We start from the raw sequence: 22,372 nt of genomic DNA on the forward strand, positions 1-22,372 counted from the left end.
AGCAGTCCATCAATCTGATAGCCTGTACTGATTTTACTCCTTCTAAATTTCTATCCTCACTTCAGAATTTGCCAAGGATATTGAGAATATAAAAAAAAAATTAAGTGATTTTATTATATCAATCACTTTGAACAAGGGAATTATATTATCTTTTACAGATGTGTTTAAGATTCTCATCACTGGGATGTCCACAGGCCACAAGAATAGTCTGCAAAAGTTTTAGATCAGTTCAAAGCATGAACACGTTTGTGTATGCACCTCTAAATGTCATGAGTGAGGAAAGATGAAAGTACTTTCATTCTTCATCATGGTTTCAATCTGTGTGTTCATTGTCACTCTCTTTCTATGAATAAAATATGAGACAAGTCCAAATTTCAATGTCCAAGTTTCCTTAAACTCATTTATATCAGAGAAGCACACAGTAGGAAGGGCCTCCTCAATTCAGTTGAACTGACCAAAATATTATGGTAGACAGAGTGATGGAGGCAGGTATTGACTCCAATGTTACATGAGATAGCCTAGCGTCCATCAGCCTCTGTATGCCTCTCCAGGCGGGTGTGGTTTACTTGCAGATTTTCTGTCTTGCCTTACAACACCACAGAGGAGTGTTGTCACCAATTTATGTATCTGAGATGAATTTCTCCCCCCTTCTTAAATGTCTTCCAAATGCAGAGATTTTCTACTCATATCATATTGCCCTGACAAAATAGTATTTTCATAAATTTGCTTCCTTAATTCAGCTGTTAGACTATGACAAGTGAAATGCCTCAAGTACTATCCACTTATACCCATTAATCTAACGAGAGTTACTAAAATTATGTTTCATCCAGAGTTTGCTTCCTTTGGATAAGCCACTAGACAGGATATTTTTTGAATCACGTAAATCAGTGGTTTCCAGACTAGAAATCCAATCCCCACATATGATCATGAACTTCCAAGAAAACCATTTTTTCTCATAATCACACTTGGAGCATGCTGGTTTGTAAATGAGTTTGTAACTGGAATCTGCTCAGGAGCAAACACTCACAGAGATGATGCAAGCACAAAATCAACCATTTCAACAATCCTTCAGGAACAGTTAAGTTTACAAAGATTTCATGGTCCTGCAGCTGTTTCCAACAGAGTTAAATTATATACATTATCTTTTACTTTCCCCAGGTTTTGATTTGTTAGCTCAAGTTATGTCATTCAGAGGTTAGAACATCCTTTTTCAGCTTTGGAAAGAGAAAAGAGATAAACTTCAGAAAGAACAAAAATTAAAAGGAACACAGTAGATGCAGCTTGTAATGAAATCAGAGAAACTGGACTTAACTAAATCCATTAGAAAGTAAAGAACCCTTTCTAGTTAACTAGATCTTGTGTGTTTTCTACACATGCGCCCTGAAATACACTGCGGTGCAAAAATACATAGAGAAAATTATTTTTCTTTCTTGATGATTTATTTATATGACACTAGCATTCATGGATGCCAAGATTTTATTGTATACAGCATCAATCACAGATAAGGCACTCTATAAAGAGGAAGCACCTCTCCTAAATGGCTTTGTCAAACCCTCCTTGCCGATTCAGTGAGTCAGAAGGCTTTTTACTTTTATAAAGCTTGCACCACTGGGCCTGGAACATATTGTGCTCAACAGCTTCTGAAGGTGTCACCATAGAGGAAGCACAAAACAATTACAACCCCCAGTGCCACTAATTCTCAGTCCTGGGTTTTTACTATACCTCTGTGAGAGAGCTTCTCCAGGATGATCCTTAGGCGCTGAAGAACAGGAGGTGAAATGTCATATTTGTATATGTCTCTTACTGGCACTCGCTGACATCTCCCAAATATTCCATCTGCAGGAGAGAGAGAAAAAGAAAAGGAATAACATGCATTTCATTTTCTGAAAGAAATACTTCATGAGATGCACATTTCCAATGTATCCTAATTATATACTGAAGGAACCTTTTTAAAAGACACTAAAAAGTTATCAAAGGACTACTGAAGTCATGAGGCAGGGTATTTTCTATCAAAATAAATACATGCTGGAAAGAATATTATTTGGAGGAAGAGTCTACTGTATAAGTTATGAGTGCAGTTTATTTTATAAAGTTATTTCAGACTTCTGTCTCCCAAATCTTTTGATGTAAAAGTTCTTTACTGCCAATTCAGTGGGAAAAAAAATAATGTTCAGAGCCTACTATGTTGCAGATGAAAAGCACAGCAACCAGAAGTATAAATATTAATTTGAAGAAACTATGAGGAGTTGCTGAAACATTTTTAATGCAGGAGCTGTGTGTTAGGCATTGGTAAATGAGAACTGAATCCGTAATGGCTAGCAAAGGCTCATTTCAAGAAGTACTCTCTAATGAATGCAATAAAAGAAAGCTGCTCACAGAACAATGAGATATTAATGTGGCCTAATTTATTTAGCTCCATTCCATTTGTCTAAAATGACAGACTCTTCTCATCAATGTCTTTTCAAATCACACCTTCTAATTAATTTAGCTTCTTATTAGTCTTTATTTAGAGAATTGTTCATTTTGAGACAAGCTTCCTGTGTATGTGTGGGAGGAACAGGGAGTTCAAACATTCAAATTACCTTTCTCTCTTTCACACAAAAGACTAATTCAGACCCTAGGTGCTTCACATGCAATCTGACCATCTGCAATCCTAGGCCTCTAAGAAAGTGGGTTCATTTATTGTTCAAAACAGTTCAGTTCCATACAGTGATCCAAAAGAAGCAATTTAAATGCAACAAGTTTAATTAGCAAAATATTCTGCGGCAGTATTAGTTTTAACACCATAATTACTTTTGCTCTGCTAGTATATCTACGCTCAAAGAGGAGAGCTACATCAGATTAGCAGAAAATAAGAGTAAGTATTAATTTGCAAATGTCCATTACTTTCTCTGCTACTTCACAGAGCTAAAAGACTCCAAATGGAAACTACTGGCACGACACAGCTGTTCACTAAACACAAATAATGGTATAAAAGAAAATAAACCAATCTAGGATGCAGGAAAAATAGGCACTATTAGCCTTCACTGCTAAATACAAATACTCCATTGAAATTATCCAAATTCTGCTTTCTTTGCCTTTCTGATCCTCCTGCAACTTACAACTACTAAATTAAATTAATCCAAATTAAAAATTCACTTCTTGCTCTAAGTTTAATCTAGAAAGCACGTAAACAGACCTGGTTTGTTTTTCTGCTGTAAGAAGTATAAAGCAGCATAATAGCAAATTAAACTAATCTGGCTGAAATATTCACCTCTGTGACAAAACCTGTTGTAGTTTGAAATGACAGAAGTATATAAATATCAGTCACTTGTAAAGGGGTGGATACTGGGAGTAAATAAGGTCCTCATTCAGAAAGGAAAAGAGGAACATTTCAGTGTTTAAGAATAGGATTGTTCTAAATGAACCATGATTGGAAATAATCAGCTCTGTTTTGAAATACCACCATGACTGGCTACAATTAGGACAAAATCTCTGTTTAAATAAACAATATTCTAATGATTTCTATTCTAATTAATATTCTACGATTTTAAGGTAATATACCTTAAGCATAGTTATAAAACTATTTTGCAGTCCAGAAAGCATTCATACTTTACCACGAACTAAAAATTTTCATAGGAAGTATTGTTTAGAGATATCTCAATGGATATAAGAGCTCATTCATCCACAAACCTTCTTTTCCCTACAAAAAGTTTTCCAAAACCTTTGGATCACTTCCTCTGAATACAACAAAAACTATTCACATTCTAAAATTTTCGATTAGCATTTGAGTCTAGTCTATCCTAACACACTAGGATTGCTTAGGGAGAAACTGCAAATTCTTTTGGCTTCTGTGCCTGAAATAAGGGCACAATAAGGTTTAAAGAGGCTGCAATCACAAACAGTGCTCTGCTTTGCGAAACACAGCACTGGGAGAGCTGAGGAGACGAATGCCCCACAAAGCAGTCGGCAAATACCATCACTAACGTAGGATGATCTTTACAGAGGGGATTACAGTCACACTGGAGTTGTACAAATAGTGGATTTCATAGTTTGGTGCAGTAAAAAATGTATGTATACATTTCCCTATGACTTTGTATATGATTGCAAGGTTTCCATGGCAAGATATAAAATAAGAATATTTTATTTCAGGTTGAGCACACAGTTTTAAGGTTACTTCTTCAATAAACCTTCAATTTATGTAGCTTGCAGGGGTAAAAAGAGTAGACAGTCGTTTTACAAGGAGCAGTGAGACCAACCCCTGGCTCCACACAGCACCACACAAACCCAACCCTGTGTCTGAGAGCAGTATCCAAGCACTCCATGAGCTCTGGCACTCCGGGCCATGCCCACTTCTCTGGGCAGCCTGTTCCATGCCCTCTAGGGCAGAGCCTTTTCCTCACCCCCAGCTGCCCCTCCCCTGACAGCTCCATGTCGTTCCCTCGGGCCCTGTCGCTGTCCCCAGGGAGCAGAGCTCAGCGCTGCCCCTCTGCTCCCTGTGAGGCCTCCCCTCAGCCTGCTCTGCTCTGTGCCCAGCAAACCCAGGGGCCTCAGCACTCCTCATATGCATCTTGACCAAAGACCAGTGAACTGCCCATCGTTATCAGGAAGCAAAAAAGGAAAATGGAAAAGCATCCAGATTTTACAGCTGTCATATGTTGGAGGAAGTTCAAGGCATGAGTGATGCTTTAATAATCGTTACCCAAGGAAGATTACTGTAGGTCTACAGCCGCCAAGGATGTGTTCGTACTGAACTTAGATTAAAACTGTACTCTGAGAAAAAAGGTAATACGTGAGAGACATCTGCTCTTTACACATGCACAGAATGAGGAGAGGTTGAGAGAACCAATCAATATACACATATGGTTGCTATTAAAGTGCTATAATTTGCTAACCATTAGCAAAAAGTCGTCTCTGAAATTTCCATAGTAATACTGTATAAGTTATACGTGGACCTGGGAACATCTGTGCTGGCAGCACGGTAACGTTGTCTTTGAGACAGCTAATGCATTTGTTTCCAAAGAAGAGACAAAAACATAGGAATAATATACTCAAGGAAACAGTGAGATAGGTCCTTAAGTATTTACCTATTTTGCTACTATTTTTACTACTTGAGAAAGAATCCAAACATAACTTAAAAGCTATTTAAAACCTTGCATTTTGACAAAGACGTATTACAGTGTTAGATGCTAAGATTGAAAGACACCAATTTAACCTAAGCCAGATACCCAATAAGATCTAAAATACTTGCAGATAAACCTCTCCTATTAAAGATAATATCATGGATCATCATACACTGTTCTACTGAAAAAAATAAATCAGCTGATGATAGATTAAACAGTGAACAACTCAAAACACAAGTTCTAGAAGGATAATTTCTGAAGGAAGATTGTAAGCATATGAAAAACTTCCATCTTTCTTCATTAATATTGTCCAATTGTGATGAATTATTGGATATTAGTGCTATTTGATACCTGCTGAGAAAGGAAACCCTACACTGTATCCATGACCAATACAGAGGTATTGAATTATGGAAAAGACCATGAAAAACTATAGTTTGAAACAATTTTTAAAAGTTATTTTGTCAGCATGTTGAGACGGTGAAGTAGGCAGCTTCACATGCTGAGTAAGTACTAAAAATCCTTACAAACTTACAGAGTGACCACCTTCACCACAGAGGCAAGCGTGGTTCTGGGAAGCTGATTCTTTCAATTCATTTTAAGTAAATATATATCTTACACACATATATATATTTAAAAGCTATCTTTGGCTAGAGAAACTTATCCCATCCTAAAGCCATGGTGTATGGCTAATCCAAGAATCCAAAGATGTATACAAGACTTGCACAAGTTTTACATATCAGAAAAAAAGATAAGAGTTCTTGCTGAATGTATTTTTCTGCTGAGCAAAGCTATGAGGACTGGTAGAGAAACTGGAGTTTGCGTACAGGAGGAGGAAAGCCTGATGGAAATTAAAAGATTGTGTTCTGCAGTAATTAATTATTTAGATGTACATGCAGTGAAATTTTCACAGGGTGCTGACAAGTGACCTTTGCAGAGGAGCCTCCTAGCAGGTGCTTTGAAGCACCCAATTCTACTGCTGCTCAAGCTTCGCCCAGCCAACCAGAAGGAAGCAGCATTCCAGACAGCAACAGTATTCACATTCAGAGGCCACAGAGGCTTCAGCTTCCTTATTCTAATTACCTGAAAATTGCTGAAAAATTATAAAGTAGATCTTTGTCTAAAAAGTTTTGTTCCATATTGTAGGTACTGTACTTTGGTAGTGTGTTATAATCTGAATAAGAAAGTCCACACATACAACAGTAGATGAAATTGCATCTGCTGTCACCTCTGCATCATTTGTGCTTGTGTAGTTATCATCAGAGGATATCCCTCATGTCTATGCACAGTTGTCAGCGAGCACCATCTCTCAGCAACTAAACCTTCCATAAGAAAATGATTCTTTCTTCTCACCACTTCACTCACCTTCCCCTAACTATGGGTTTAAACAGCTGTAAGGTCCAAGGGTAGTCCAGGACTAATGAAAAAGCCAATACTTCCAATGAGAATTAAGACACGTATCTCAAAAGTCTAATGATACTGGACTTCAAGGTCACATATGTTAAATGTTTTAGTAACTACGAAGGAGACTGCTGAAGTTATTTAATTTTGCCTCCCTGCTATTTCTCTCTGGTAAGGTATTTGTTTTGCAAAATCCTCCTCCTCCTCTTCCTCCTCCTCAAAAAAAAAAAAAAAAAAAAGGTTACTATTCCTTGAAGAGTCCATTAAGTTGCATTTCAGGAAGCTTTTTTCAGAAGTCATAGCCCACAGATCTACACTCAACACTTACAAGTAAGCTCTTCAGCAAACAACATACTTTTAACACGCCATTTATTTAAAAAGAATCATAGAATCACCAAAGTTGGAAAAGACCTCCAAGATCATCTAGCCCAACTGTCCATCTACCACCAATATTTCCCCACTAAACCATGTCCCTTAGTACAACATCTACACATCTACTCCACTACTCCCTGGGCAGCCCGTTCCAGTGCCTGACCACTGTTTCAGAGTAGATTTTTTTCCTTATATTCAACCTGAACCTCTCCTGGTCCAACATGAGGCCATTCCCCCTCTTAGTCCTATCACAAAATGATTTGCTCATAATTTATATCTCTACTTTTAAATTCTCTATACAAGCAATGTAGAGATGACACATAGGGAGCAACAGTGGCTTCCCCAGTGTCATTTCTCATACAATGTATTGAAAATATTATTTCAATGCTTTCAATCAGCAAATGCTTCCAAGTCTCACTGCAGCAACTCAGCAAAGCTGCTGCCTGCAAGCACAGTGAGCTGCACTGCAAACCTGCAGTGCTCCATGGAGCATGCTGCATTTCTAGGAGGCAGTCTTCCCCTATTAAACTTTTAAAACCTGTATACCATTTTATTTTGCTTATCTATGAGCACCCTCAGTACTTCTTGATTATTTCTGTTTCAGAGCAGTAAGAGTGGCATCTAGTGGACAGTTTCGTGCTCAGGGATCAGACCTGCAGCACTCGCTGTTCACCTGCTAAATTTATTGCTTTCAGAGGCATTTGACTTCATCCAGAATACACCGCTATGCAGTGACAGCCACTCTCAGCCTTCCGTATCTTAACGACTGATGAGCATGTGGAAGTTTTTAAGGCAGCTGGCTAAAATTAAGGAATAATGCCAAAATGTATACTTCTGGTTAAGATATACGTTACTAGAATTGATATGTTAATAAGACAACAAACTAAATGCACATAGATTGTTCTAAAAAGAGTATAGGGTGGTAATCTGCTTTTTCTAGTGTGTAAGGCATTAATACATTATGTAATAAAAGCATATCCTCAACTGTAAGTAAAACAAAGCATATTTTTGGTAGATTCGTGTTTTAGATTTAATAGAGACAGCGTATGAAACAGGAAATAACAAAATAAGGAGCTCTAAACCTGAGAAATTGTTGGGTTTCTTTTCCAGAAAAAAAAGCTATGTAATGTATATTAGCAATAGTCCAGTGAATACATTCCTGCTCAACAACTACATAATCTGCTGCACGAAAGCCAAAGGTAACTTATAAATACTGCTGAAAGCTGGATCGCTTAACAGTTGTGTGAAAGGGCTCTAACAAGATTTAATGCCTTACTTCACCTCTTTGGACACAGACATTTAAGGTTTAAAACTACATGCCTGATCAGTTTTCAACCTAGAAACCTCAAACCTGAAAACCCAGAATATTTCTGATTATGGAAACAATTGGATGGCATGCTAGTGATGACAAAAGTGCTGATATTAAATGATACAATTTCCTATTAACAGCAGTATTAGCTAGCTGTTGTGCAAACACTATGATATGGTGGGGATTTGCAATGCTCCAAATACTCCTGGGGCACATCTGAAAGTCAGTAGCTCCTCTGAGGTTTGCAGTCTCCTCTTTTTGATGAGTAATTCTGAGATTTAGTTCTGGAGGACTCTGTTCTTCCTTCATCAAAAAGCAATATAACCTTCAACAGAGGACAGGTATCATTCTAGGAACTCCGTCTGTGCCAATCTGCTGATTTAAGTGTTGGACTATATGGTTCCAATACACAATATACAATATGGTTCTGAATACAGCAAGAGGGAAGGCAAGGATCATAACAAAGCTTGCTATAGTTTTACAAAGCAAGAAGATAGCAGGCTTACCATGAAAAGAAATGCTGCCTACTCCCAAAAAGCCCCTAAATTATTCAGCTAAGAGAAGGAAATGTCCGGATTTCAATGCCTGCTCTGTGATTCACAGCACAGAAGTGAACCTCCCTCTTAATGGGTCCTCCACTGGCCTCCCAACCAGACCAATAATGGCCGTTCTTTGGGAGAAAAGGGTAGCAGGGAGCACAAGGAAAGGAAAAATCGGAGGTGAATAGAAAAGAAATCTTAAATTTTTGCTGCTAGAGCTAATGTTTCAGTGGAATAACGCTTGAATAACTTAGAACTTGTTAGAGAACCAAACTCGAATTTTCCACGGTCTAGGCAACTGTGGAATAATTCTGAGGGTTTTTCTCTCAATAAGTAGGACAACAGAGCCCTGGGTGTCACCTGTGACATCTTCCACATCTAGGTGACTGCTGTAGCTTATAAACCACAGAATTCATTTGCCTTCACTTTTGATCACAGAGACCAGCCCATAGTTGAAGCAATCTTTGAGAAAATGAAGCTCTACTTGTAATGCATTTAGAGGAATTTCTAAGATAAATTACATTCAGTATTTTGTTATCTTGAAGAAAAAAAGTTTGCAATCAAAATTATCTGAACAATAATGGTACTAAAAAGGAGAAAAGACTCAGAGAGATAATTCTTCCTCCAACAAGAAAGATACTTTAAATTCAAGTATTAGTAGTCTTACAATTAAGCATCTTTAGCATATTTAGTCACTAGACTGCAAGAATAACATGAAAGTGTCTACTTTACATCTTATTATTATCATTACATCTTATTATTGTTATGTATCTTATCAGACATACATCTGAGCCAGGTATCACCCCCCACCTCCCATCTAGAAAAAGCCTTTTTGAGCAAACAGTCAGAATGTCGTGTTAAAAGAAAAGAGAAAAGGAAAACAAAAAGAAAAACGAAATGAAAAAAACCGAAAGATATCCATACAGGTCTTTAAACACTGACCTATGATTCTGTATGGGAAAAGACTATAAGTTTGTGCAACCTGGTTGATTAATTATTTATGACATTATTTTATGAATCAGAAAAAGTTTCAAGCAGGGAGAAAGTATTCTGAAGCTGTTCAACAACCTCCTGGAAGAGCAATGCAGCTCCCTTTACTACTGAGCCAAAGCAACAGGAACAATTCTTTTTTTCCTAAATATGCAATTATGAACAGAGGTTACTGGAGGGACTGAGAATTTATTTATGGAAGCAATGAGATGCAAATATACTAATGCTTATTTATGCGCACTAATTTTGCAAGTATCAGTGAGATGTACTTCAGTCATTTCAAGGATCCCCATTACATTTTTGGTTGGTGCCAAGAACCACTTCGGTGCTGGCAATGTCTTCACTGTGTGATCAGACTAGAGCTGCTCTTGCATCTGTATTCCCAAGGCAAAAATAACTCTGCAAGGAAACACGTTCAGCAAAATGAATTTCTGCATTAATTTTCATTTGGTATTAAAAACAAAGTAGTGCAAGTTTTAACTGGAGCTAAGTGCCAAGAGATGTATTTGAAGAGTTAGTTTTATGGGTTTACAGGAAAACAGGACTACTAACCATTCCATTCATATTCACTACAGGCAACATCTACTGGTTAGGGCAAACTTGGTTTATCTCTGACCTTTGACAAACTTGAAGCTTCCTAGATCTTTGCAGAACAATATTTATTGAGACTGCAGGTTACTTTTGTAATCTGAGCAACTGTTATTTATTCCTGAATGAAATTGACTTCAGACATGCATGAAATTATAGTAATAAAGATCTCCATCTTGTTCCCTAGCTGCAAAGTATTACAAAAATTATGGGAAATTATGTTATGCCAACCAGAACACATCAGCAGAAATTCTAAATGCACACCTTTACAAAGGGTAGGGAAAGCCTTTACAAACAAGGGTACCTGCACAGAGTGCACCCAGTAGACTGATTAAAACTGACTGGAGCTATCTCACAAATCTCCACACACGCTGCAGTATGAAATATCAGCATACCCACAGAAGCCCTGACACACCAAGCTGCCTCTGGCAGCGTGCACAGTCACCAGGACAGCCACGAGCCTCCCCTCACGCTTGGACAAGGGGCCACTAACTCTTTCTGCTGAAGTGGCTGGACAGAATGAAAAATCTGACAGTTTTCAAACAAACTCTGACTTAAAAGAGCTAAATATTATGTTATATAACTTGGACCGCTGATTGGAAGCTGCATCCAGAAGTTATTTCTGTCACAAATAGAGGTCTGGATGCAGATGCCCCTCCTCTCGTGACAGAGCCGGAGCACCACCCACAGTTGTGCTAATGGCAAGAGGTGATGGAAATGAGACATTACAGTCCTTCCTTGCTTGGTTCAGACCTCAGCATTCAGTCTGAGACAGTACCAGGAGTAAAGCACTAATAAGGTTTGTGGATATACGAACATGACAGCAATAAGTTGGGATACGGAGGTGATGTCATACACTGTGCACCACTGATGAGGTCAGTACAGGAATACAGTGTTCTGGTGTCCAAGTTTTAAAATGAATGATAATTTTTGGAAAGGGCACTGAGGAACAAAAGAGATTATCTACAGGATAGGAAAAGCCCTAGGGTGAAAAGCCTTTCCCAGCACAGAAGTCTCCCTTCAGCGTAGAGGATGATCTTTTGTCTCTATAAGTAAGCCCACAGACAGATGAAATGATACGGGAATGGAGATGTGCAATAGGGCTGGGAACAGCTGCAGAAGTATTTAATTCTCCTCAGCTTTATTACTGTTCACAACATATTTTATGATTTGCAATGCCTGAAATAATGGTAAGAATAAATTCGGAAAGCCAGATTTTCCTACTTCTGCAGTGGGTTCCAAGACCCCTCAAAGCAAATGCAACGTGCAAGCCCAAATGGCTTCCTATTTTATTCACAGGATACATACAAACTCGCAGGACATATCCAACATTTGAGCATACACATAAACAGGAATGTGTTTTGTAAAATACCATATACAACTACAAGCCATTATTACATGGGAGCTTTGCGGTAGAATTTAACCTGCAATTTATGCTTTAGATTTTCCTGCAATTTGAGTGGTTAAGTACAGAAGTTGTACACTCAGCATAAAGACTTCTTAAAAGAAGATAGAACATACATGAATAATCTTGAACAAAGAATTTATGCTACAAAAGGAAGAAGCAGCAGTTCATCAAAGTTGCAAAATAAAGAACTTGGAAGCCAGGATCAGCAAGAAATCCACGGAAACAGGATCTCGCTAATGAGTGCCATAGTGTATCTAAATTTCTCTTTCATACTATATTGCTTATGAAGTAGCTGATTGTTACTTTGAACAACAAAACTGCACAGAATATAGTAGATCTGCATGTTGTCTCTTTGTATACTTCATCTGCGTGCTCTTCCAGGCAGAAAGTATCACTTTTTTCATCATGTTTACACAGTGCTAACCAAAAAGACTGCAATCATAAATGAAGGAAAATACCTCTGCCCAAAATCTTTAGTTCTGAAATTTCTGCTGAATTCTACTAACTACTAATACACGTTTCCGTAATATTGCTTATTAGATAGGTACTTATGACGCTTATTAGATAGGTAACTATTCGCCCTGGTCTCTGCATAAAGGCAGCCTCAGAGCTCTGCCATTCTCCAGGTCTTCCACCAGCCAAGCCTTGCCTCCCATTCTGGCCAGCAGGAAGGCTGGCAGAGGGACCCACCCGGAGGGTGATGATTTGGGCAACCTCTCCACAGATAAATATGTAAACAGAAGTGTGCACTCACTAACAAAAGCAAAAGGACAAAATGGCATTTTAAAAATCTAAGAGGAAAAATGAGATACTAGAGAAGATAAAAAGCCTACCAGCTTCTATCCCTCACTGTATTTTAGCCTTGTTTTTCAAGTCAACAACATGCTTCTCTGATGAAATGCAATTTGGATATACCGAAACCAGAAAAATTTCCTTTTCATGCATGGATATAAACAGTTTTCAATGTACCCAGACATTTTTGTTTAATCTACAATAGCATTTTCTCCCAAAGGCATCAACCAAAATCCTCTAATCCAACTTCTGCATATTCAGCAACTGCAGTAATATTATGGCACATTTAATTTCTTTCCTTAATGTCACTGAGAACTGGAGCCACAGAAAAGCATTTCAAGTATTTGCTCCTATTTTCAGTGTTTATGAATGGACAATGTAGGAACAGAGCATCCCATTTCTGTCACATCTGAGACATCACCCTTTCAAATAAAAACGTTCACCCCAAAGTCAAGGAAGGGCAGTCCAGCAAACAATCTGCAAATTTGAATAAATTCCACATTTTTACAGCAGCACCCCAAGTCTTTTGTGCAAACTTCATTTGCTGCAAAGTTCATATTCCGCCTCAACCACTGACTGCTGTCATATTTGGTGCAACTTGTTATGGGTGGAAAGATAAGCAGCAGGGCAGCAGAAAGAGGAGGTTTATCTCTGGCAGCTAATCTCCTCAATCAACAGCACTCAGCTCTGCTTAACAGCCGTTGCCAAGTAACGGGGAGCAGCTTTTCTTATCGGCTTCATAATGTTTCATTGACTATTCAGACTAGAATAGAAAGCTGTGACACTCAGGGTTATGAGCAGCACAAAATGAAAATGGCATATTATGTGGTATGAAGAAGAGAAATCTTTTAGCCCTCACCTTATCTGGACAGTGACTGTTACTCCAAAAAAAATCATCTATCATTTTCTGCTCTGCTTATTTTAATATCACAAAACAAACAGAAAAATATAACTACATAAACAAGATTTTAAATGTTGTTGGCAGGTCCTCAGCAATTCACTGACATTACTGATACCTCTTACACAGAGAGACAAGGGTTGTATGGATCCCTATTACATTACTGAAAAGCAAGTGTTCACTGCTTATTCTAAAGCTACTGCGAGCAGCTTCACTGTGTTGAGGGATGTCTTCTCACAGCAGGTGGGATCTTCCTCAAACCGTGATAACGATGACCAGAATAAGACAATCTATGCAAAACTGACAACATTACATTTCTTTAACAGTATTACTACTCCTCTTTGCTGTCTTCATCTCCTCACAGATTCTGATTTTCCATCCCAATATTGATATTTTTCAGTTATTGGCACAGGCGTAGTAAAACCTTACTGCATCTCCAGTGATTATGATTTTTAGTATTGCCATTTTTACTATCTGCTTACCAAAACTTAAATCTGGGCACATGTAGAATCATACTGAATTACAACTGTCATTGTATTTGCATGTTATAATCAACATATCCAAGGTATTAGCATTACTCTCAAAATGATGTGTTGTAAACAACAAGGAGAATAGAGATACATTCACTGTATAAGAAAACTTAATGATATTCGAAATTAAATATGAAAATTAGAACTCAGACAATATATTTGTTTACCATTTTTCAATTCTAAAGTCACAATATGCAGAGAACTATGACCTCTCAAAGTTTTATCTTTGGAATACTATCATATGCCCAGAAAATGGGAAGAATATCCTAAAATGAATTTTACATTGGCAGAATTATCTGTCTTTCACACAAAGTCAGGGTTTGGGTTTCAGGGAAACATTTATAAGCATATAGGTTTGAAACTACTTCCAAAGGGTGTCATCTTATCCATTCTCCTTCCCATAAACTCCAATGCATTCAGCTACTGTTAGACAATATGCAGTGGAATATTTCCACACTCAAAGATAACTACTCACTTAAGCAATTGTCTCTAATGCAGCCACAGTGTTCCATGGTTCTTTTGCCTTTCCAAAATTTTAGAAAACCTGAAAAGATTAGAAGTAGTAGCTTCAAATATTTACATGGCAAGGTTTTGGTAGCACGAGGCTGCAGCACTGCCCCACGTCAGACCAGAGCCGGCTCCGCCTGCTCCTAAATGCACCCACTGCTGCTGGGCAGAGCTGAGCCATGAGCGACTGCCTCATGGGAGAGCAGATTTAAGAAAGGGAAAATCTGCTGCACAACAGCATCTGCAAGAGAGGAGTAAGAAATGGGAGAGAAGCAGTCCTGTATGCAGGAAGGTCAGTGCAGGAGGGCAGGAGGTGCTCCAGGCATGGAGCAGAAGAGGCCCATGGATGAGCAGGCTGTCCCCCTGCGGCCCGTGGGCACTGCATGGAACAGATCTCCACCTACTGCCATGGAGGAGCCCATGGTGCAGCAGTGGATGTGGCCTGGAAGAGGCTGCAGCCATGGAGACTCACTGTACTCTCACAAGTAAACTTGCAGTTTTATCTAGACGACCTAGATTTATCCAGATAACCTACATGTAATTTTGATAACCTAGAGCAACATTATCAGCTTCTCCATCTACTTATCTCCTTCCATTTTCACTGTTAATTAGAATCAAGTAATTTTGAATAAGAGAAAATACTGTTTTTAACAACGAATAAATAAAGGCAATGTTTCTTCTCATATTTAATGATCTCAATTTTAGGAAAAAGTTATCATAAATCTGATTCACCCCACCAAATCCTGAGTATGAGATTGGACAGTTAAGTTAGGAGTGTAATGGCTACAAGCTTTCTCCAGAACCAAGAGAGCAGCACATGCAGAAGGTGGTTCAGCTAACCCAAAATCTTTAAATTGAGCAGATATATGTATTGGTGTGGATAAAGACACAAGGCTTTATCCAAACCAAGATAAATGGAGCAGCCATAATTAAAGAACAAACTCTAAAAAAAAAAAAAAAAAAATGTGAGAACAACTTTAGCTGAGTTTTTCAGTTTTTTATCACTTTTCAGACAGCTTTGCTTTTTGGCAAGTGAACACTGAGAAGAGGTTTGTATCTATTCCAGCTTGAGTACAGTAATAAGCTAAAGAGATGTCTCAAAAGAGAGCTCTTGAGTTTTCCACATTGCTCAAAGAAGTAAATTTATGAATTTATTACTAAGTTGAATCTCCCAATACAATCCAAATAAAACAATTAAAAATAGGATCAACATTAATGCTCAAACTTCTAGAGACAGGACATGTCCATTGTAAGTACTCACATCTGGATATCAAGTTTTTAAGTCAAATCTTACAATAAATAACTACCAAGAATTTATTGTAATAGTTTTAAAATATGGAGAATTATTTTAACTGGAGCGTGACCAAAAAATATTTCCAAATATATTTTTATATATGAAGATATATAAATAGTAGAAAAAACTGGGAACATAAGCAGTTTGGGTTCTTAAGACTTCTGGTTTTTGTTCTGAGCTGGGGAGAGACTGTTAAGATGTTAGTCATGGAGAGATGACAAGGTTCATTAAAAGAAAATGACAGCATAGACTGAAAGAGGCAAAATGTATTTCATCTTTTCATTTCAGAAGCAAATTCAGCCTGATATAATTGAGAGGCCTATTCAGCCATGACCACGTACTGCGATGCAGAAGCACTGCAGGTAATCGTAGAACTAAAGTTTTCAGTCTCGTCTATAAGACTGCACCAGCTTTTGGAGCCAACCCCTGTTATGTCAGGATATGTTCATCACCTGAAGTCACTTCTTGAAATATTAGTTCAAGAAAACAACTAATTCTTTGGTAGTTCATAAAGAGTATCACATCTTAAAAAATCCATTTAAATTTCTCTTTCAATATCGTCTTATTATTCTTTAACTCCTATGCCATGTCAGTAGTAACATTACTTTTGAACATCCATATCAGGATCCCTAAGGGCCAGATTTTCTAAGCTGAGCACGTACACATAAGAAGCAAAGAAATAAAATTATCAGATAAGCACAGGTATGGAGATCCATATTTTGTATCAGTCATACAGACTGTCATAGACAAGCAAATACTACCTGCAATTTCCATATTATGATGTACAATCTGGGGAAGATTGCTAGGCGAAAATGAGGCCAAAGCTTATTGTTATTGTCTTGACTTCTGTCCCATGGGAACACTGTTCCAAAACAGTAATTTTAAAATCCCTGTCATTTTGTTTCTGTCCTTCCACATTTCTGGTGGAAGAAAGGGGGAAGAAAGTGACTAAATAGAAGCCACAGTTCAGTCGGCAGTGCTGAGCAGATGTTGGAAGAAAAGTTTTGTGAAGAAATACAAACAGATCTTACTTTACTTTTATATGTAGAATAAGATTTTATATCCAAAACCAACAGGCCTGTTGGTAATTAGAGAAATATAGTTCCCATAGAGATCTGTCATTAGGCTTAGGTATTCTAGTAGAACCATTAGAAGTGCTCGCTTTTTACCTACAGGCAAAGCACTTAGACTAAGCTGCTTCCATACATTTAAGGAATTGATTTCAACAGCACTCCAAGTTTGGGTTTCTTTTTTTGTGTGTGTAAGAAGGCTTCAGAATAATTTCTACAAAACCAACATGGATCATCTTTAATTACTGCATTGCAACCACGGCTATTTAAAAACCTAGCCTCAGCAAAGTAGATGACAAACATTAATGAGCAGTAATGCACACATGGTATTGTAAATGAAAGGATAATGAAAGCAATTTATTTGAAAATTAAAATATGATTAAGAATGGCAGTCTGTACCAGGACCCAGATGCCAACAGAAAGCAACCAATGTGCAAGCAGACTGTTATTAATTTGGGAACTGTATGAAATTGCTTTCCTTTCTTTAACTGCTTTTAATATAAAGTAACTTAACTAATGGACAGCATGTATACACTGGAAGTCATAGGACCTATGGAGATTTTTAGAGGCAGTAAAGTACACAACAAAGTCTCCAAGAAGAGATTCTCCCAGAGCTAGGGGAGGACATTTAGGAGATACTTCAAAATTTAGATAGGATGATGTACACTCTCCAAAAGAGCCTCTCTGGAGAGAATATCCATTCTTAACTTATACACGGCAGAGTGCCAAAACTGAGGTCAGGAGAACCCAGAGCATATCTCAAACAGCAGGTGTTTATGCCAGCACCATAATTAGGAACAGGACACTCAGAAAGCCAAAAAAGCAGGTGCACTGGAGTTTGCTAAACACACGCAAAATATATCTAGAAGCAGTTTAACTACAAAAAAAAAAAAGCAGCAGTTCCCCTTTACATGTACTTTAATAAGTACATGACATACAAGTATGTTTAGGATCTAAACTGGTTCCATCTGTGCAGTATGGGCTACAAGTTCAAGTCTCTGTCACTCAAGATAGAAACCTTCTCCAATCAGAGTGTAGCATACCCTGAAAACCTAATGTATTACATTCTAAAGTAAAAATGGTCTCATCTCTCTTCTTTATTTAAAAATAATGTCTGCTTCTGTTGATGCAAGAGCTAACCATACTCAGTAGATCGCTATAAAGTTGTCAGGTCCACTTCTATTTAAACATTCACATTTGAAAATTTCAACCTAAGTAACTTCATCAAAGGCAGTATGTCAGAGGTGCCTGAGCTTCATGACAAATTGCTGGACCATACATCTCCAGACCTACACATATGTCAGGATGCACAGAAATCACGGAACATCGTTTCTCTGTTTTACAAAACAATTACTTATCATACCTGATTAAAAGGCAAAAAGAGAGAGCTATGCTGAACAAAGGACTACATTGTCTTGGTGGTACTAGGCCCACTTGTTTTGTTCCAGTTGCAGCAGGTCAGGGGCAGGTACCAATCATTTATCAGTATAATTTCAGAAATAAAAAACAGTCATCCAGATAGCTGTTTCCGGGGCATACAGTTCCTGCAAATACATATTTTGTGACAAAAATCTACCTCATAAACTGATTATCTTGGACCTAACATTCAGTTCCAAAGAAAAAAAAAGCAGAATACTGTGCAACCATTCACAGGATTTTGTTTAGTATTTACTACATCTGTACAGTGTACATAAGCTGTGTACGTAGACTAAGGAAAATCAAGAAAATAATTGATAACTTCTTTCACCCTACTTTCTTAAATAAATTTATATTTTAGGTAAATAAATTATTTATTGTCCCATCAAAAGACAAATCAGAAAAATAAATGTAATCGATATGCTTCACAGACCCAGTATTTTCCACTAAATCTAAGGCCTTAGGAGATCTTACTCAATGCTTGCCTGTGCATCAAACACACATCCACCTAGCATTTTCTTCATATCTGAACCCTATGCAATTCAGGAGCTTTTGCATCTTTCTTTTGTATAGGGAAGCACATCCACTTGTTATGGGTCGTACCTAAAGAGAGAAAAGCAGAATGTTCTAGCTTATCCTGGAAAAGAATTGCTGAAGAGTGTATAACCCCTCCAAACTCAGCATAATATGACATCACTGAAGAAGTGATTTTATCAGCTTAGTGAGGATATACACTATGGAACACTGCAGACATCTTTCATCCAGTTTTGTCTTGGATAATTATGTACTGTATCCCTATATTACAACAGTGGAAGTAAATATATAATTCTCTAGAACATAACTAACAAGATTTTAGAGGTAACAACTGTATCCCAGTTGAGCTGAATTTCCATCATTAACAACACAGTAAATACAAAGAAAACAGTTTTATCTGCCTTAACAAAAGGCTACTTCTCTCCCTTCCTCCCCTCCCATCCCCCCTTTTTTTTCCTACTCCTGCATTGTTTTGGCTCTTACTAAATTTTACAAAGATTCTTAAAATTTTCAGCTTCTGATTATTTCTTTTCTGTCAGTCAAACCAACCACTCACTCAACAGATCTTCTTAAAAACTGCTTTGACCTCCATCTGAACAATGCCACTTTTGGGTAGGTGGCAAGGACTAGTCATCAATGAAAAAAATATAAATAAGACCAATGGCTGCTTAAAAATATATTTTAATCCTTAAGAAATCCACTGGGATATTAACAAAAGGTGGTTTTGTCTGCAAAAAGGCATTAACATAGCCATTTATAAAACTAATAGGAAAGCGAGCACTGCTCCAGTAATAATGAAAGTACACTGCAGAATAACATTATGGAAATAGGATACCAAATTGAAGAATTGACCTTGGGGCCCTGGCTTATCCTGGATGAAGATGACTTGTGAAATGAAAATTTGGCTGTAATTTGTTCTTGCTTTCCCTAAAAGGTTGAAGGCATTTCTACTCCAAATGAATAAAACAACTGTTAATTTCCTAGCATTAGGCTAGATGTTCTTAAATACATGTTTTTTAAGTGTATTCAAATACATTTCAAGTCCTATTTTTATTCCTGGAGAAGGAGAACTGGTTGCCTACAATTTCTATCATATTCAATTTCCAAGAGTTAATTTTTAAATCACTTCAGAGAGAAGTACCTGCTACAGCTGAATCAGTTGGATGCTCTATACTTACATATCAAGTGTTTATTCATGATTTAATAGGATGCAATGGTCTAGGCATTCGATGCTAACAGTGAATGTGAAATACAGAACATGAGGATATTCTTTCAAATAATCATATCACCTTCACATAACACTAAAAAATTATAATCTCTTCCAGAAAAAAATAAGAGCTGAAAGTATGAGCTTGATAGTTTTGTTTAACATAAGAACCCTATTTAATAACGGTCATCAGTGCATCCATTTCAGGGAATGGGCAAATATCATAACATGGTGGTTAAAGTCAGAATTGAAATAAATCAAAACAAAGCAGAAGGAACAGATGGATCATACTATATGCAAAGTATAAGATTTGCATACAGTACCGTTCTTGAAGGTAGCAAGCATATATTAAATGGCACTGAGAGCCAAAGGAGAAGAACATGGGCTGTAAGATCCACAAGTTTACCAGCATGGGTTTTTTTCAGCAGGAGTTTTGCTTATTGATAACATGGTAGTACCTAGCATCCTCAATAATTGTTCAGGGAATAGGATTGAAACACATGCTTACAACAACAGCAACATAAGTTATATATTTACTTACGTTAAGTGCATGCTATTATATATCTACATAAATATAATAATAATGAGAAGAAAAAAAACAACAGCAACTGTCCCCAAAGAGATCACATTCATAAGTGAGTATTTATGTTGTTCAGACATGTATGCAGAGGTAAGAGCCTGGCAATATCAGGCAGAAGGACGACCAATGCTAAAAACAGTCCAGGTCCTTGAACATATTTTGTGTGCTTGAGAGAGGAGAATTTCAAGAAGGAACCTGAAGGACAGCTTTAACTTGGCTTATAAGTGGCTGCGGGGTCTATGGAACACGGGGGATATAAGCGAGAACAGCAGAGGGGCTTATTTGAACATGAATACACAGAAGATAGATACTGAGATAACTAGTAAAACATAAAAAAAATAAACTTTAAAAAAATAAGCTTTAATAAACTTTAAAATGTATATATTTTTCATTTCATTCTAAAACAGATTGATATTTGATCTATTGCTTTACATCAGAGATAAAGTTAGAACAGTTATATTTCATATGTACATCAAGCCAAAGTCCAAGAGAAAGCACAGCAACTGCATATGCACAGGTAAATTAAACCTAGCTACGGAAAGCTCCTGGACACAAGAAATCGGTCTGTACTGGTAAAATGTCAGAATGATCTTTGGCATGGTTTTGTCCAGCTCTTCTACACTAACCATATGTGTGGTTCATGAGCTACAGCATTTCAAGGAGCACTGAACGCGGTGCACACCTGGCTGGCTGCTGGCTGGAGGTGGCCCACTCCTTGCTGCTCAGATGCAAGGACAGACAAAGAGCCCTGGTTCTGTTTGTAGCCCACATATACACAGATTGTTAAGCACACAGCATAAACAGCAACGTATATTGATTCTTTTGAGATTTTTATTTCTTGTGAAACACCTATGCATCTCAAAGGCGTCTGAGACTATCAATAGAAATACAATTTTGCTTAATAGGCAGCACAGCAAATAAGTTTAAAGTCAACTATAGGATGAGAAGAGCGAAATTCCTCTAATGTTTGCTGCACGTCAAAATAGCTCTCATAAAAATGCATCAAACTTGACCTTAAAGACGTTTCTCCCTTTTTCCAACCACGTCTCTATCCAAAGGGCTGTACAAGAGACCAAAGGCTTCGAAAGATCCCTTGAGTCTGAATTTAGCCATAACTCATTAGTACCTATGTGTTCTCATGCTAATTCTGGTCTTTAGCTTATATAGCCTTTTTCTCTCCCTGGTATTTTATCAATAATGGAGATATCAGCTGTATCATCAGGTACCATCTTTATATCAGGTTTCATCTCTCAGGCTCAATCGGCAAGGCTAAATAACTGTGCCCCTCTAATGTCCTCATTGGGAAGAGACTTCATTTGCTAATCTTGTCTCCAGCCTCTCCTCTGCACATGCTACATTTTCAAACAGACTTCCTTCACTCTGGCAGAAAGGGAATGTCCAGATGAGTATCCCAGGGGATGTCTTGTGAGGCCTGCACCCTGCTACTCGTTTATCTCTGCCTCCGTGTCCCAGATAGATGCATACTAAAGTTATCTGTTGTTTTTCAGGTTATCGGGGCAAGGATGTGCGCTCACTCTGCAGTTGATAAATCTGTTCAGGCTCTTTGCCATTTCTAAGTGAGAATTTTCTAATATTTCAGCTTTTAGTCCTCAAATGCGTGGTCTTTCACACTGTTCTACATATAAGAATCTGAAATTCTACTTCTCACAACTGCATGCTCTTTTGAGTATAATATTCCTCATGTCTTTTTATTATATAGGTTGCTCCTAAAGTTGCTACTTTATTACCTGGAACATTAACTGGTAAGGAGTAACTTTATGAACTGAAGCTTTGTTTCTGTATCCTCTGTCTATTTACGAGGCCATATTTTGAATACC

General features: G+C 37.6%; 1 protein-coding gene across 2 annotated transcripts in view; it reads right to left on the bottom strand.

Annotated features, from left to right (window-relative positions):
• Positions 1–22,372, bottom strand: part of PTPRN2 (protein tyrosine phosphatase, receptor type N2) — a 636,306-nt gene that overhangs the window by 481,863 nt on the left and 132,071 nt on the right. For both annotated transcript variants that reach the window (XR_002435341.1, XM_021387625.1), the window contains exon 3: positions 1,723–1,836. Coding sequence is in view for 1 of the 2 variants with exons in the window: in XM_021387625.1 (XP_021243300.1) it covers positions 1,723–1,836 (114 nt within the window). In the remaining variant the exon portion in view is untranslated. The remainder of the gene's footprint in view (positions 1–1,722; positions 1,837–22,372) is intronic.

The sequence above is a fragment of the Numida meleagris genome, chromosome 2, assembly GCF_002078875.1.
Source record: "Numida meleagris isolate 19003 breed g44 Domestic line chromosome 2, NumMel1.0, whole genome shotgun sequence".
In the NCBI taxonomy this organism is placed as follows: domain Eukaryota; kingdom Metazoa; phylum Chordata; class Aves; order Galliformes; family Numididae; genus Numida; species Numida meleagris.